At 41.9% G+C, this 12443-nt stretch overlaps 1 protein-coding gene across 1 annotated transcript in view; it reads left to right on the forward strand.

Moving 5' to 3' along the window:
* Positions 1 to 3282: 3282 nt before the first annotated feature.
* The window catches only part of ACVR2A (activin A receptor type 2A), an 83619-nt gene continuing 74458 nt past the window's right edge, over positions 3283 to 12443 (forward strand). Inside the window, exon 1 of the mRNA XM_014782439.2 lies at positions 3283 to 4038. Within this exon, the coding sequence (XP_014637925.1) occupies positions 3984 to 4038 (55 nt within the window). The 5' untranslated portion in view covers positions 3283 to 3983. The remainder of the gene's footprint in view (positions 4039 to 12443) is intronic.

The raw sequence follows: 12443 nt of genomic DNA on the forward strand, positions 1-12443 counted from the left end.
TAGTTTCTCTTAACTCACTTTCCTGTCCTAAAATATTCTGCCTTTGTGTTTTGTCCCTCATCCATTCCCACATCCTTATTTTTCTCAGTATGTGTCTTTTTTACCCCATTGGCACAGTGCAATGCTATGGCTGGACCTAAATAAAAAAGAGAAGAATAACAGGACCAAAAGCTAGGATATAGGGAGTTTTCCTCCCACCTTGAGCATCTAGGGAGAGGAATACAAGGAAGATATGCTGATTATTATCTGCCTTCCTTTGACTTATTGAGGTACCAAGTTTATTCCCCATGTATTATGCCTTACAGCATTGGTATAAAAGAAATTCATTACTTGTGCCACTTCAGGAATGCCCATGTTATCTGAACACAGGAGTAGACTTTTACAGTAACTAGAAAACAGCAGAAATACTTTTAAATCCTTCATCTAAGGGGAATTCAACAACCCTCATACTCCAAACGGATTTAGTCATCTTCCTGATGATGAGGAAGAGAGATCTGGCATGTCTTGCTTATATGTGGCTATTGGTATGTCCAAAGGCAGGTCTATACCTTAAGGTGAATTTCCTCACAATATATGGCATACCACCCAATCTCAAATGCAAGTTCAATTCCAGCCCAGTTCAAATACAGTCCCACTTCAGAGTTGAACATTTAAACTTAGTCCATACCGTTTTGAGCCAAATGAGTTTTTCTAGCATAAAAAGAAATCATCCCTTATTCTAGAAGCTGTGTATGGCACTCATTTACGTCTGTCTCCTCATCCAGCCAACGCACACCTGAATCTCTAGATTGAACTGGCTTCTCAAGACTCTTGCAGCTGGGAATAACTTGCAGTTCAGTTGAACTTATTGTCAGGACTCTGTACTTGAAATTCTAGCATTGGAGTGGCTACAAGGCCGCAGGTTTTGGGATTGAGAGATGTTAGCTAAAGCTGTTTAATGCATAATTGTCTAATGCTCTGGCAGACGAGAATTCCTTTCAGGTTTCCTTTTCTTTTCCTCTCCTTCCTCATCTTCCTTCCCAATCCCAGTTTGTACAGCTTACACTGTGTTAGGGAGGTGTTGGATTTGTAGATAAGCAAAAGCGATTCTAGAAAATAGAAAGGAAAGAGGGGCAGTAGGGTTAGCTGCAGCTACCTCTATCTCCTTTTTAAGCTTTGGAATTCCAATGGGAATTAGTCACATACTCTGATGTCTTATTATGTTGAATCACTTTTGAATTTTTTAAAAAAATGCAGAGGGTGGACGTGAACACAGATTTAGGAACAAAATAGGTAACTACTGTCACTGGATGTAAATAACTTTTCCCATGGGGTTATTTTAACTCTTCATTAGAGAAGACTAGTCTAGTGAAGACTTTGACTTGTTGCTCATCTTTCATACTACAAAAAAATAATTTTCATCTTCTGTTACGTTCTTATACTGGAAATTCAGGTGGTAAGATAAGAAATATATTTTCATGTTTTAATCCTATTACTGGTTATTCCAGTTATTCCACTTGCTCTGGTTTCACAATTCAAGAAATATTGAAGTGATGCAGAGATAAGACAACAGTGGGGCCTGATCCAGGGTATAACTGACATCAAATTCCTGAATGAACTAAATGAAATACACTTCCATTCCAGAAACGTTAGTGACAACTCTCAGTCAACCAGAGAACCGAAGGAGGTTTATATCTATTCCTCTGATTAGCTCATAAACTAGTTCCAGAGAACTACATAATATGAGGTCCTTTAGACACCTAGAAGACCAACTTGGGACTTTTCCTAACTGTTGCACAATATCAGTCAAATTCTGAGAACCACCACTTGAGAACTGGAAATCTTGGAGAGAGTTTGAAGAGCCACAATGATTATTAATAACCTTGACAGGTTGTAGAAATGGGCAGATAATTACAGGATGAACTTAATAGACAGAAATACAGAGTAATTTAGAGGAAGAGAAAAGTGAAACACTAAATACAAGGGAGAAGGCTTGGCTTTGTGGGAAAAATGTGGGAATCAGTAAACCACAAGTAAAACATGAATTAGCCATGCAGTGCAGTTGCTTTATCATTATCTTTATTAAAAAAAACCCCAAAATTTGTAGAGTACATGTGAGAATATTGCATTTAAGAAGGCAGTTATCCCCTAGTCATTTATACAATTCTTTATTAAGCACCTATCATATGCTGGACACTGAGCGCTGGCATAAAATGGGGAAGACGACATAAGATCCCTACCTTCACGGAGCTCGCTCAAGTGTGGTAAATGACAAAGCTAGCACCTTTAATACTGCCTTTAGTTCGTATTTCGCAGCAACTTCGAGTACGTATAGCAAGTACTGTGAGCACCTTGAGGTAGGGATCCTATTTTTACATTTTGGATCCCATTCCGTGCCTAGCACAACACCTTGTAAGCAATCAAGTTGGATTAAGGGGTAAAAATAAGCCCTAAAAGAACTAAAATTTGAAAAAGTAAACACTTGTCTGACCACCAAATATGTCGATCGAAATCCGCAAGTTTTCTCTTCAGCTCGTAATAAATATTTGCGAACCTATTACATGCAGAACAGTTCTCAACACAATGCTTTGTGTATACAAGGGATGGTGGGAAGGGATTCAAACTGCACATCGTGGTAATTGCCGTGGATATCCTGGGCGGGTGGACAGCCCATCCTCCGCGAGTTTTTTTCCTTTCTTTTTTCTCTTTTAGCCGAAAGACAAAACCCTTAAGCAGAAACCACGGGGGTGGGATGCACCGCAGGACTGGGGGCACAGACCCAGCTCGCGCGCACCGAGCTCGCTCGGGCAGCTCGGCAGGCGTGGCGGACCCGCTCCCACCCGCAGCTTCGCGGCGCCCGGAGTCTCCGAGCGGACGAGGCGTCCCCCCAGAGGAAAGACGGGGCGCCGCAAACGCCCCCCGGAGGAGTCACCGGCCCCAGCCCCGCCTCTGGTCCTGTTCCTCTCGGGCTTCCCGGACCAGTCGGGCGTGCGCTCCAGAGAGGCCAGTGGGGCACCATCAGGACACCAGCCACGCTGGCCCCCCGCAGCATCCACCCGCCCACCCTCTCGAGCCCCACAGCCCAGCAGGCCGAGCAGGCCGGACGCCGAGGCCTCGCGGTATCCAGCCTCCGTCCGCCCCGCCTCCTCGCCTTCCAGCTGGCCCCGCCCTCGCTCTCTCACCCTCCCCCGCTCCCGCCTCGCTTCCCCGACAATCTCTTCGCGCTCCCGGCCCGGCACGCGCGCTGCGCCCGGCCGCCGCCGCTGCCGCTGCCGCCGCCGCCGCCGCCGCGGAGCGTTTCTCCGCCGTGCCTGGCTTCCAGCTTCGGGCCGGAACCGGAAGTTTAGGGGGCGGGGCCGGCTGAGGCCCGGGGACCGAAAACGCGGCCGAACCCTGAGCCCGGAGCCGGAGCCAGAGCCTGGAGCAGAACTTGGCCGCCGCTTGCACAGCCGCCGCAGCCCGCCGCCCGCCGCTCCTGCCCCGCGCCGCCGCCGCTGCCTCCGCCGCCACCGCCGCGAGCTCGGCCGCCAGTGGTCCGCGGACTTTGGGTGTCCGGGTTGAAGGTCGGTCCGGACGTCGGACCCAGCTCGGTTCCCGGACTGTCCGGGCGGCAGCGGACGCCGCCGCCGCCGCCGCCGCCGCCGCCTCCTTGTCGCCTCAGCCTGGCGTTTTGTTCCCAGAGCCCGGAGAGGCGAGCGGCGCTGACAGTGATTTTGACAGTGATTTAAACCCGCTTTTGTTGTTGTTGGCTTTTCGTTGTTTGGTTTTGTGTGTTGTGCGTGTGTGTGGCGGTTTTTCCCCCGTGGTGCATTTTTTTTTATATTATTATTGTGCCTTTTTTTATTTTTCCTCTTTTTTTAACCCCGTGAACGTTTTTTTTCGTCGGGGCTTCCGAATATGTTTTATGACGGTTGATTTTACACCAGGAGGTTTGTCTCCGAGGAAGACCCAGGGAACTGGATATCTAGCGAGAACTTCCTACGGATCCCCGGCGCCTCGGGAACATGGGAGCTGCTGCGAAGTTGGCGTTTGCCGTCTTTCTTATCTCTTGCTCTTCAGGTAGGTGCAGGCAGCGCGGCGGGGCTGCTGCTGCTCCTGCGGCCGCTGCTGCCGCTGCTGGCGGCCGCGGTTGTTGTTGGGTCGGCGAGCTCCGGGGGAGCCTGGGGAGGTTCCCCCCCACCCCGAGCCCCGCGGCTGCCACCCCCCGGGTCTGATTGGGATCTGGAAGCCTCCATGAATTTTTCTCGTTTTGAGTCAGGTTGGCGAGCTGATAAGAGCGACTGCTCTGTTGTTGTGGAAGTGAGAAAGTCATGGTTTGTGGCCATAGCACTGGATGACAGCGCTGGTTGGGTTGCAATTAAGCCGCAGATACCACAAGTGACAATTTGTGCGAAGGTTTGAGACCTGAAAGACGTATTCCAAAATGTCATTGAGTGTGGCATCCTCTAAAATTAAAGGTGTTTTAAAAAATCGTGTTGTAATGAGCGCTTCATCGGTGGCTATCACGACAGAGATCAAGTCAGTTGCTACTTAATTTTGACCGTGAGAAACAATGCATCATATCAGCAATTTCATCTGGGTCTCCCCTCACGTTTTCTTCAAGTGCAGTGTCCAGCAGTGTTAAAAATAGTTGTTGTTGTTGTTGGAGTATTAACTATAACCCAGTGCAGAAGAGGTATGCCGCTGTGTGTCGGTAATGTCCTGGCTTTCAACCACCATTTATGTGCTCTTTTCTGGCATAGATTTTGCTTACCTACGGAATACTTATTTTAAACGCGTTGTATCGAAGCATTGTTTTCGGTTTAGAACAGCCCATTTGAGATTGTTGGTACTGTCAAATACCCTATAGTCATAAGATCGGTTTTGGTCCAAGGTTGGAAGAATAATCTGGCCCTTTTACATTTGAAATTTTGATTTTGTGAGAACGTTCTGTGGTTGCAACCAGTGGTCGGAAAACTATCTAGTCTTTTGTATTTGAAATTCTATAAATGAATACAGCATCTAGCTCAAAGGTGTGCAGATGTACGTAACAGGAGAGTGAGTTAGATGAAACAGTTTAAAGTCACAATGAATTTATTTATCATAAAATTCAATATTCAGTGACTAGGTTGTGAGATAGAATTGTCAGGGGGGAAAACGAATTGACAGGTTTCATGGCCATGTCTTTATCTCATTTGCCACAGTGAAATTAGAGGGTGGTAGTCTTTTCTTTGTGTACCTCTGTGGTGTGTGTGTGTGTGTGTGTGTCGGTGTCCCCGTCCTCCCTACCCCCCTTTTTTAAAGAATCTTTTGTGATGTATAGAATTTTGCTGAATGGTACATTTCCTTGTGGTTAATAAATGGATAAAGTCTAGTCTTATGTCTGTAGTGGTATTGATCAGTTCCGGGTGGGCTGAATATGTTGTGAAATGGCGATCATTGCCAGAGATTAACCAAAAGAATCATGTCTGTTTAAATGGAAGAAGGAACATGCTTAAGGCAGGCTGACAGTTCTTTTTGTGCACGGTTTGGGGAGGAAGATAAACAATGGTGTCTCTGAAATGAATGAATACCTTGATGGCATTAAACCTCTTGCTTTTGTGACATGACTTAACCATGTAGTTTTTATTTTTCCCATAGTACTCTTTCTCCTCTGCCCCTGTATGTTCTGGTTGGTGAACTCCTCTTGTTCAAATCCCTTTTTCTGATCTCCTGCCCTTGAGGAGGAGGGGCATCATGGCCACTGACCAAGGAATTGTGGATATTATTCCCTTCCAGACCCACCTGAGTCACGCTAATTGGTGAAGCAGGTTATTCTTGAGCAGTCTCAAGGTATTACTTCTGGAAAAGCAGGCTGTCGCTACACATCTTATAGCTCTCTCTGCTTGGTTTGGGAGTGAAAAGAATAGAGCATTAGTTTCTTCTAGGATTATTTTCACTGGGCCAGGAGGTTAATAGCTAAAATTATGAAATAAAGTAATTTTGTTGCTATAGAGGGTATAGATGTTCCACTTACATTAAACTAATATTAAATATTATTGCATAGTTTTTTTACATAAACATTCCTAGTTGAACTAAAATATAATTCTATTGAAGATAATTGAAATAATCTTAAAGACTTTAATTCATATTTATACATGAAGATTTTTAATACTTAAAATGTCTGATTTTTTAAAAGAGCTTTTGTTATGAATCAAATGCACTCTAAAAAAGGATGATTATGTTTCTTTTGCTAAATGATTTTTCTATGTAATATGTAATCTGGCATGCGGGAAGAGTAAGGATGGCTATTTTTATGAAGATTTGAAAATTTCTCAAGTTGTCAGTTTTTTGTTTCTGGATATTTGATTTATTTTTAATCAAATGAAGAATAGTAGTAAAGAGCAGTTTTATTTCAGGTGTTTAGGATGGATGTTTACTGTTTTCTGTAGGATTTTTGTGGACTTCGATTTTTCAGTTTCCATCCTGTGGTATATATACTGGAGACTGGTTATGCAGACTATTCCTGTAGGATATGGCCAAGTGTATCCTTTCACTCCAGCGGAAACATTTCAGAGTTTTGCCCTCATCTAAAATGCCTTCAGATTCTCCTTGATTTTGAATTTTTTCATTCCCCTTATCCTGTTATTCTGTTTCAAAACACAAATCTACTTATTAGTTTTTTTGTTTTTAAAGCATTGTGGTTAATTTGTCTCTTTCTCCACATTTATTAAAATGTGAGGATGAGTTTAATGCTTGCTCTAGTACTTAGGTTTATCCTATTTAGTGTGATGCATATTGTGGTGTTTGAGTTGCACTGAATAAGTTGAGAATTCCTTTGGATTCTGTGGGAGCTGGAGCAGTCTGGTCCATATATTTGATGAAATAAGAAATGGAAATAAAGTAATTATGTGCATTTGCTTCAGTTCAGCCAGGCAGTACTCTGTGTGCGCGCGCGCACGCGCGCACGTGTGGGCACGTGTGTGTTTCTGTGAGTGAGTGCCTGTGTGGTTGGAGGGGGAATTGGCAGTACAGTGAATCTTCTGAGACTCTTCTGAACTTTGGCTAACAAGTGATAGATATTAAATCCTTTGTTTTCTAAAAGGCAGAACCTCTTAAATGTAGTCTGTGCTCAAATTCAAATATATATTGAAACATCAAGACCAGAAGAAAAATAAAACAAACCCCCTCACCCCGCCTCCCAATTCATTTTGAATTTTTTTTCTATTTATGATAAGCTAGTAGTTCTCAAGCTTGGGTAACTTTTGCTTCCGCCCCTGCACCTCTCCCCCAGGGGATATTTGGAGACATTTTTGGTTGTCTCAACTGTGGGGGAGGAGGGGAGGGTGTTCTACTGGCATCTAGTGGGTGGAGGGCAGGGATGCTGTTAATCATTCTATAATGCCCAGGACAGCCTTCCACAACAAAGAATTATTTGGCTCAAAATGTCAATAGTGTTGAGATTGGGAAGCCCTATTCTAAACTCTTAATTTTTAAATGCATTAGTGTATTAGTAAGAGGGCTCTGTTCTCTCTCCCACAGTTAATCATCTAAATTTTGCAAGTGCGTGGTATTGATGATCTCCAGGTGACCTTATATTGAGAGTTTTCATTATCTTTTAAAATTAGAAAGATTAGAGAGATAGATTACTATAGGTATACACATTATTTCATCCTATTATACTTTAATAAACATATTTTGCTGACTATTATGAATAAACTCTCTCCAATCACTTGTTATGATGGAGTGCTTACTGCATATTCATAGATATGATGAATGATTGGTCAACATTATCAAGTTTAATTATATTTGCTTTTGATCCAGTAGTCTCTTTGCCATAATCATCTTTAAGGATATTTCCTTTTATCCTTATTGAAATCACTGGGTGGTGTGGTAGAGGCAGAGTGTGTGTGTGTGTGAGTGTGAGAGAGAGAGAGAGAGTTTAACATGGTGCCTGCAAGTTTTGTAAATTTTATATGGAAGAAACATGTTCACTGTTACGTGTTCCCTCACTGGTTGCAAGGTATACATTCAGTTTTCTTTCTTTCTTTTTTTTTTTTTTTTTGGTGGGGAAGATTAGCCCTGAGCTAACATCTGATGCCAATCCTCCTCTTTTTGCTGGGGAAGATTGGCCCTGGGCTGACATCCATGCCCATCTTCCTCTGATTTACTGGGACGCTGCCACGGCATGGCTTGACAAGCAGTGCGTCGGTGCGCGCCTGGGATGGGAATCTGTGTACCCCGGGCTGCCGCAGTGGATGCACACACAACCACTACACTGCTGGGCCGGCCCCTCAGTTTTCTTTTTTAAAGATTATTCTTGGGCCAGCCCCGTGGCTTGGTGGTTAAGTGAGCGTGCTCCACTGCTGGCGACCCGGGTTCGGATCCCGGGCTCGCACCGTCGCGCTGCTTCTCTGGCCATGCTGAGGCCGCGTCCCACATACAGCAACTAGAAGGATGTGCAGCTATGACACACAACTATCTACTGGGGCTTTGGGGGGAAAAAATAAAAAAAAAAAAAAAAAAAAAAAAGATTATTCTTTTGTCTAGCTAACTTTAATCTCAAGAAACTTTTAAAGTGATTTCTTAATTATATAATTTTCTTGAGACTCATTAGCTGGGATTTGGTTACCATTAGGCTTATTTAGGCTACACTAAGTAATATTCTGTGATCTATCGCAGACCCTTGTCCTTTTTAAGGTTAAATTTTGACCATAATTAATAAGTGCTTACCTTGTTTTAAGGAAGCTAACCAGTCAGCCAGGATAAGAATTACAGTGAAACTCTTAAAAAGTAGCACTCCACGGAAAATTATCAAGTCGTTCCCACAAAAAGTATGCAAATAAGGCTCATACTGTCTTTGTAACACATCGCCCTGCACATATCTGGTACTACTGACATTTTCACCTTTTGGGTCCTCCAGACTCATTGTTTCATGAGAAGTAAAGCATAACTAAATCAAATGAGATTTTAATAATCTCTAAATTGTTCCTTTAGGTTCTAAAACTATTTTGTTGCTTTTTTCCTTTGGAAGTACTCTTATGTCTTATCTTTGATGTCTCATAAATCTGTGATTTATATTTGTCTTTTCATGCTGTCTTATGTTGCCACTTGTCATCGTGCCTCTCAGATAGTAAGTTAGGTAAGGTTGGCGGTGTTTGATCTTGAGGTCACTGGTACTCCTTCACTTCTTATTCCATATTCTATAAGTCATCATTTCTTCCATTCCCTTTCATTATAACTTTTCCACTTTCCTCCCTTCTTAGTTTACTCTTTTTTCCCCTCTGTCCCTTCTGTACTTCCCATATTGGAGGCTGCTTGCTTGTGGAACCTGCTCTTTGCTTAGCATCAAGGGTGGCTCGCTCAAGTGGGGTCACTCATGGTTTAAATGAAAACGGATTGAATTCAGAATGCTTGAGAATTGACTAGCTAGTCTTTTCCACTGTTCTTTCATTTGTTGGTTTCTGGAATACCACGCACACACTTGGGAGTAGTGTTACTCTCTTGGAATCAAATGGCTTGAACTTTAGATTGCTCTTACTCCTTTTTTAATATTCTGGTTTTCTTTAACTCTTTGCTTTGAAAAGTGTATCTCTTTTTATTATTCATTCATCATCCCTGTTTAAGCTAAAATTTGACCAGACCAGAGAGTGTATTTATTGCCATAGCTGGGACCACATTAGACTTCCTCTGTGGTAGATTTAATTCTGTTAGGTTGTAATAGTCATGTCTAGACAGAACATTGATTTCAAATTGACTATTGAACATGAAAGTTCCAGGAATAGTGTAGAGGAAGGAGAAGGAGAAGTCGAGAAAGTAAGAAAACTACTGTAGATAACAGTTGACCTTCCGTCATTCTCCGGCTAGATTTGTTAGTCACTTTCATATACCCAGCACATCTAGTGGTCAGGTTTTGCTTAATAAAAAACGTTGTGTTGTTGTCTCTGAGGTTGGATTTCTTAAACTGTTAGAATGGTGGGCTTAAGAGAAAAAATTGGGAGGTTCTTGTGGATACTGGACAAGAATGTGGTCGTGGTGGTCAGTGGACTTGTGTTCTGGTGCCAGCACTGCTACTGTCTAGCTCATCTATCATTTTCTTACCTGAATTATTGCAGTACCTTTCTAACGAAAACTAGCTAGTTCCCTGTCACTACTTCCTCTTCCAATCCATCCACGTAGCTCCTAGATTGACCTCATTAAAAAATAAATCTGAATATGTCACTTCTGCTTCAAACCTTTCACTGACTTGTGAGTCACCTTAGCATAAAATCTCAAGTCTTAGAATGGCATGCAAGGTCCTTTATCATTTGGTTCCTGCCTGTTTTCTCTAACCTTTTGGTATAGTGGCTAAAAGTATAAGCTCTGGAGTTAGACTTCCTTGGTTTACATCCTGGCTTCACAGCTTAACCTTGGGCAAATCACTTCACCTTTTGTGCTTAGTTTTGTCATCTACAAAATGGGGATATTAATAGTGCCTACCTCAGAGAGTGGTTTGAAGATTAATGTCACATAAATGATAGGTATTCTGCTGTGGCTCCTCCTCAGCCTGAGTCCTATATTCCAGCTATACAAACTCAACTTGCAGTTTCCAGAATGTGTCATCTTTTATTGTATATCAGTATGGTACCTTTGTACATGTTATTTCTTCCTCCTTTACCTGGTTAACTCCTTGTTTTTAAGGCTGAGAAGTATCACCTCTTTAGAAACATTTTCTCTGCCACCCAACCCAGATTGAGTTAGTTGCTTTCTGTTCTTCTAACACCTTGTACATGACCTTGATTCCAGTAATGACTGCAAATGTTTACTTGCCTATATACACTTTAGACTATGAACTCTTCGAAGACGTCTTCTCTTTACCCACAGACCCAGTCCTAGAACCGGGCACTCAGTAGGTGCTCATCAAATGTTTATTGAATGAGTGGAGTAAAATTTTTTCATTTCTGGGCCTGTGGTTTCCTTTTATGTATTACAGTGATAAACTAGGATTACATGATCCCAGACAGTGGCAGTGCTGGCACCAGAAAAAATATGCTCATTATTTAATCTACAATCGAGGACATGTGCCTAGGTATAGAATATAGGGAAAACAGGACCCGAGGGAAAACATAGACCTGCCCTGGCTGAGCTCTTCTCTATTCTGGACTAACTGAATGAATTAAACACACATAAAGGTGATAAAACAAAATTAGATGGTAGTTTTGAAGAGTTAAGATTTTTTCATTTAGGAAAGGCTTGCTGGAGGAGATAGATCATAATAAGAGGAAAAAAAATGTGTTGGTAGGAGGTTGAGAAGGATATTCATCTTAATATGAAGGAAAAGGCACAAAACAGGATCAGGAACACAGAGAACATTTGCGAGTAAACTTGACCATGGATGGAAGGCAAATTGAGAAGGGGAATTTTGACAAAATCTGAGGAAGAGATTTATGTGATGAAAAGATGTTTGTAATTGCCTGCAGAAGTTGAACAATCTCAGCTGAGAGGGTTAAGTCCAAATGAAAAGTAATTAAAACCTGGAGGAGGTAGGAGTGGATGATATAGATCCTGATGGATGTCCTAAATACATATACGTGGAATATAGGGCAGAAAAGCGGCTTGAAGATTAAAGTAGGATGGTAGCACTACTAAATAAAATTGGTAAAGAAATAGCAAGCCAGAAGAAGATAGGAAGCAGTTTCGTAAGTAAAGAAATTCCGCAGACAGATATGGATTTAGATTATAAGCGTGAATGAAAATACAGACGTAGATTTGGAAAATAAGAGTACATAAACATGAGAGTATGTAATATTCTTTTACAGGGGCAGAGACGCTGTGTGATGGATATGTCTTCATTGTGAGGCCGAGTTAAAGAATTCTAAACACTAGTGGCTCAATATGTTGTTTGTGTTTAAATAATGGTCAAATTCCAGTAATTGCATGAATTGCTCATACTGGTCATCCAGATTATATTCTTTGCAATCTAAGTGAGGCATCTTTCTCAAATAAATTATACTGTTCTATAGAAGTAGACTTGGAAACTTTTCCCACTTGGTATATGCGATTCATGCTTGAATCCTAAACCTTTTCAGTACCGTTCTTTTGGATCAGATAGAAGCACTTTTTTAGTTTTTGGTTAACTATTTTTGTAGCTGTAGTCACAAGGGAATCATTTTATTCTCTAATGTTGCTGAAGAACATAAATGTAAAGCAATAAGATGAGTATTAGAAGGACCAATGTAGGGAGAGATAGCCTTTTAAAAGATTTTGAAAATGAATTATCTTTACATATTGTAATAAAAATAAGCCTGTCTATATGTAAAGCTTTAAGGGAGGATTTTTCCTGGTTATAATTACTAACTTCACAATTTATATTTTATAGAAATGAGACCTTTATTAGGAAAAAAATCTGTTGGTCTTCACGTCTTTATGACTATAAATGATAAATCAAGCTTGTTCCAATGCATTATTTCAAGAGGAAGGGGCATGGGCAAGTTATGAGATCTTGGCAAGTTTCTAAAACTCTGAGA

Source organism: Ceratotherium simum, chromosome 9 (assembly GCF_057802395.1).
Source record: "Ceratotherium simum simum isolate JZ-2026a chromosome 9, ASM5780239v1, whole genome shotgun sequence".
Taxonomy (NCBI): Eukaryota; Metazoa; Chordata; class Mammalia; order Perissodactyla; family Rhinocerotidae; genus Ceratotherium; species Ceratotherium simum.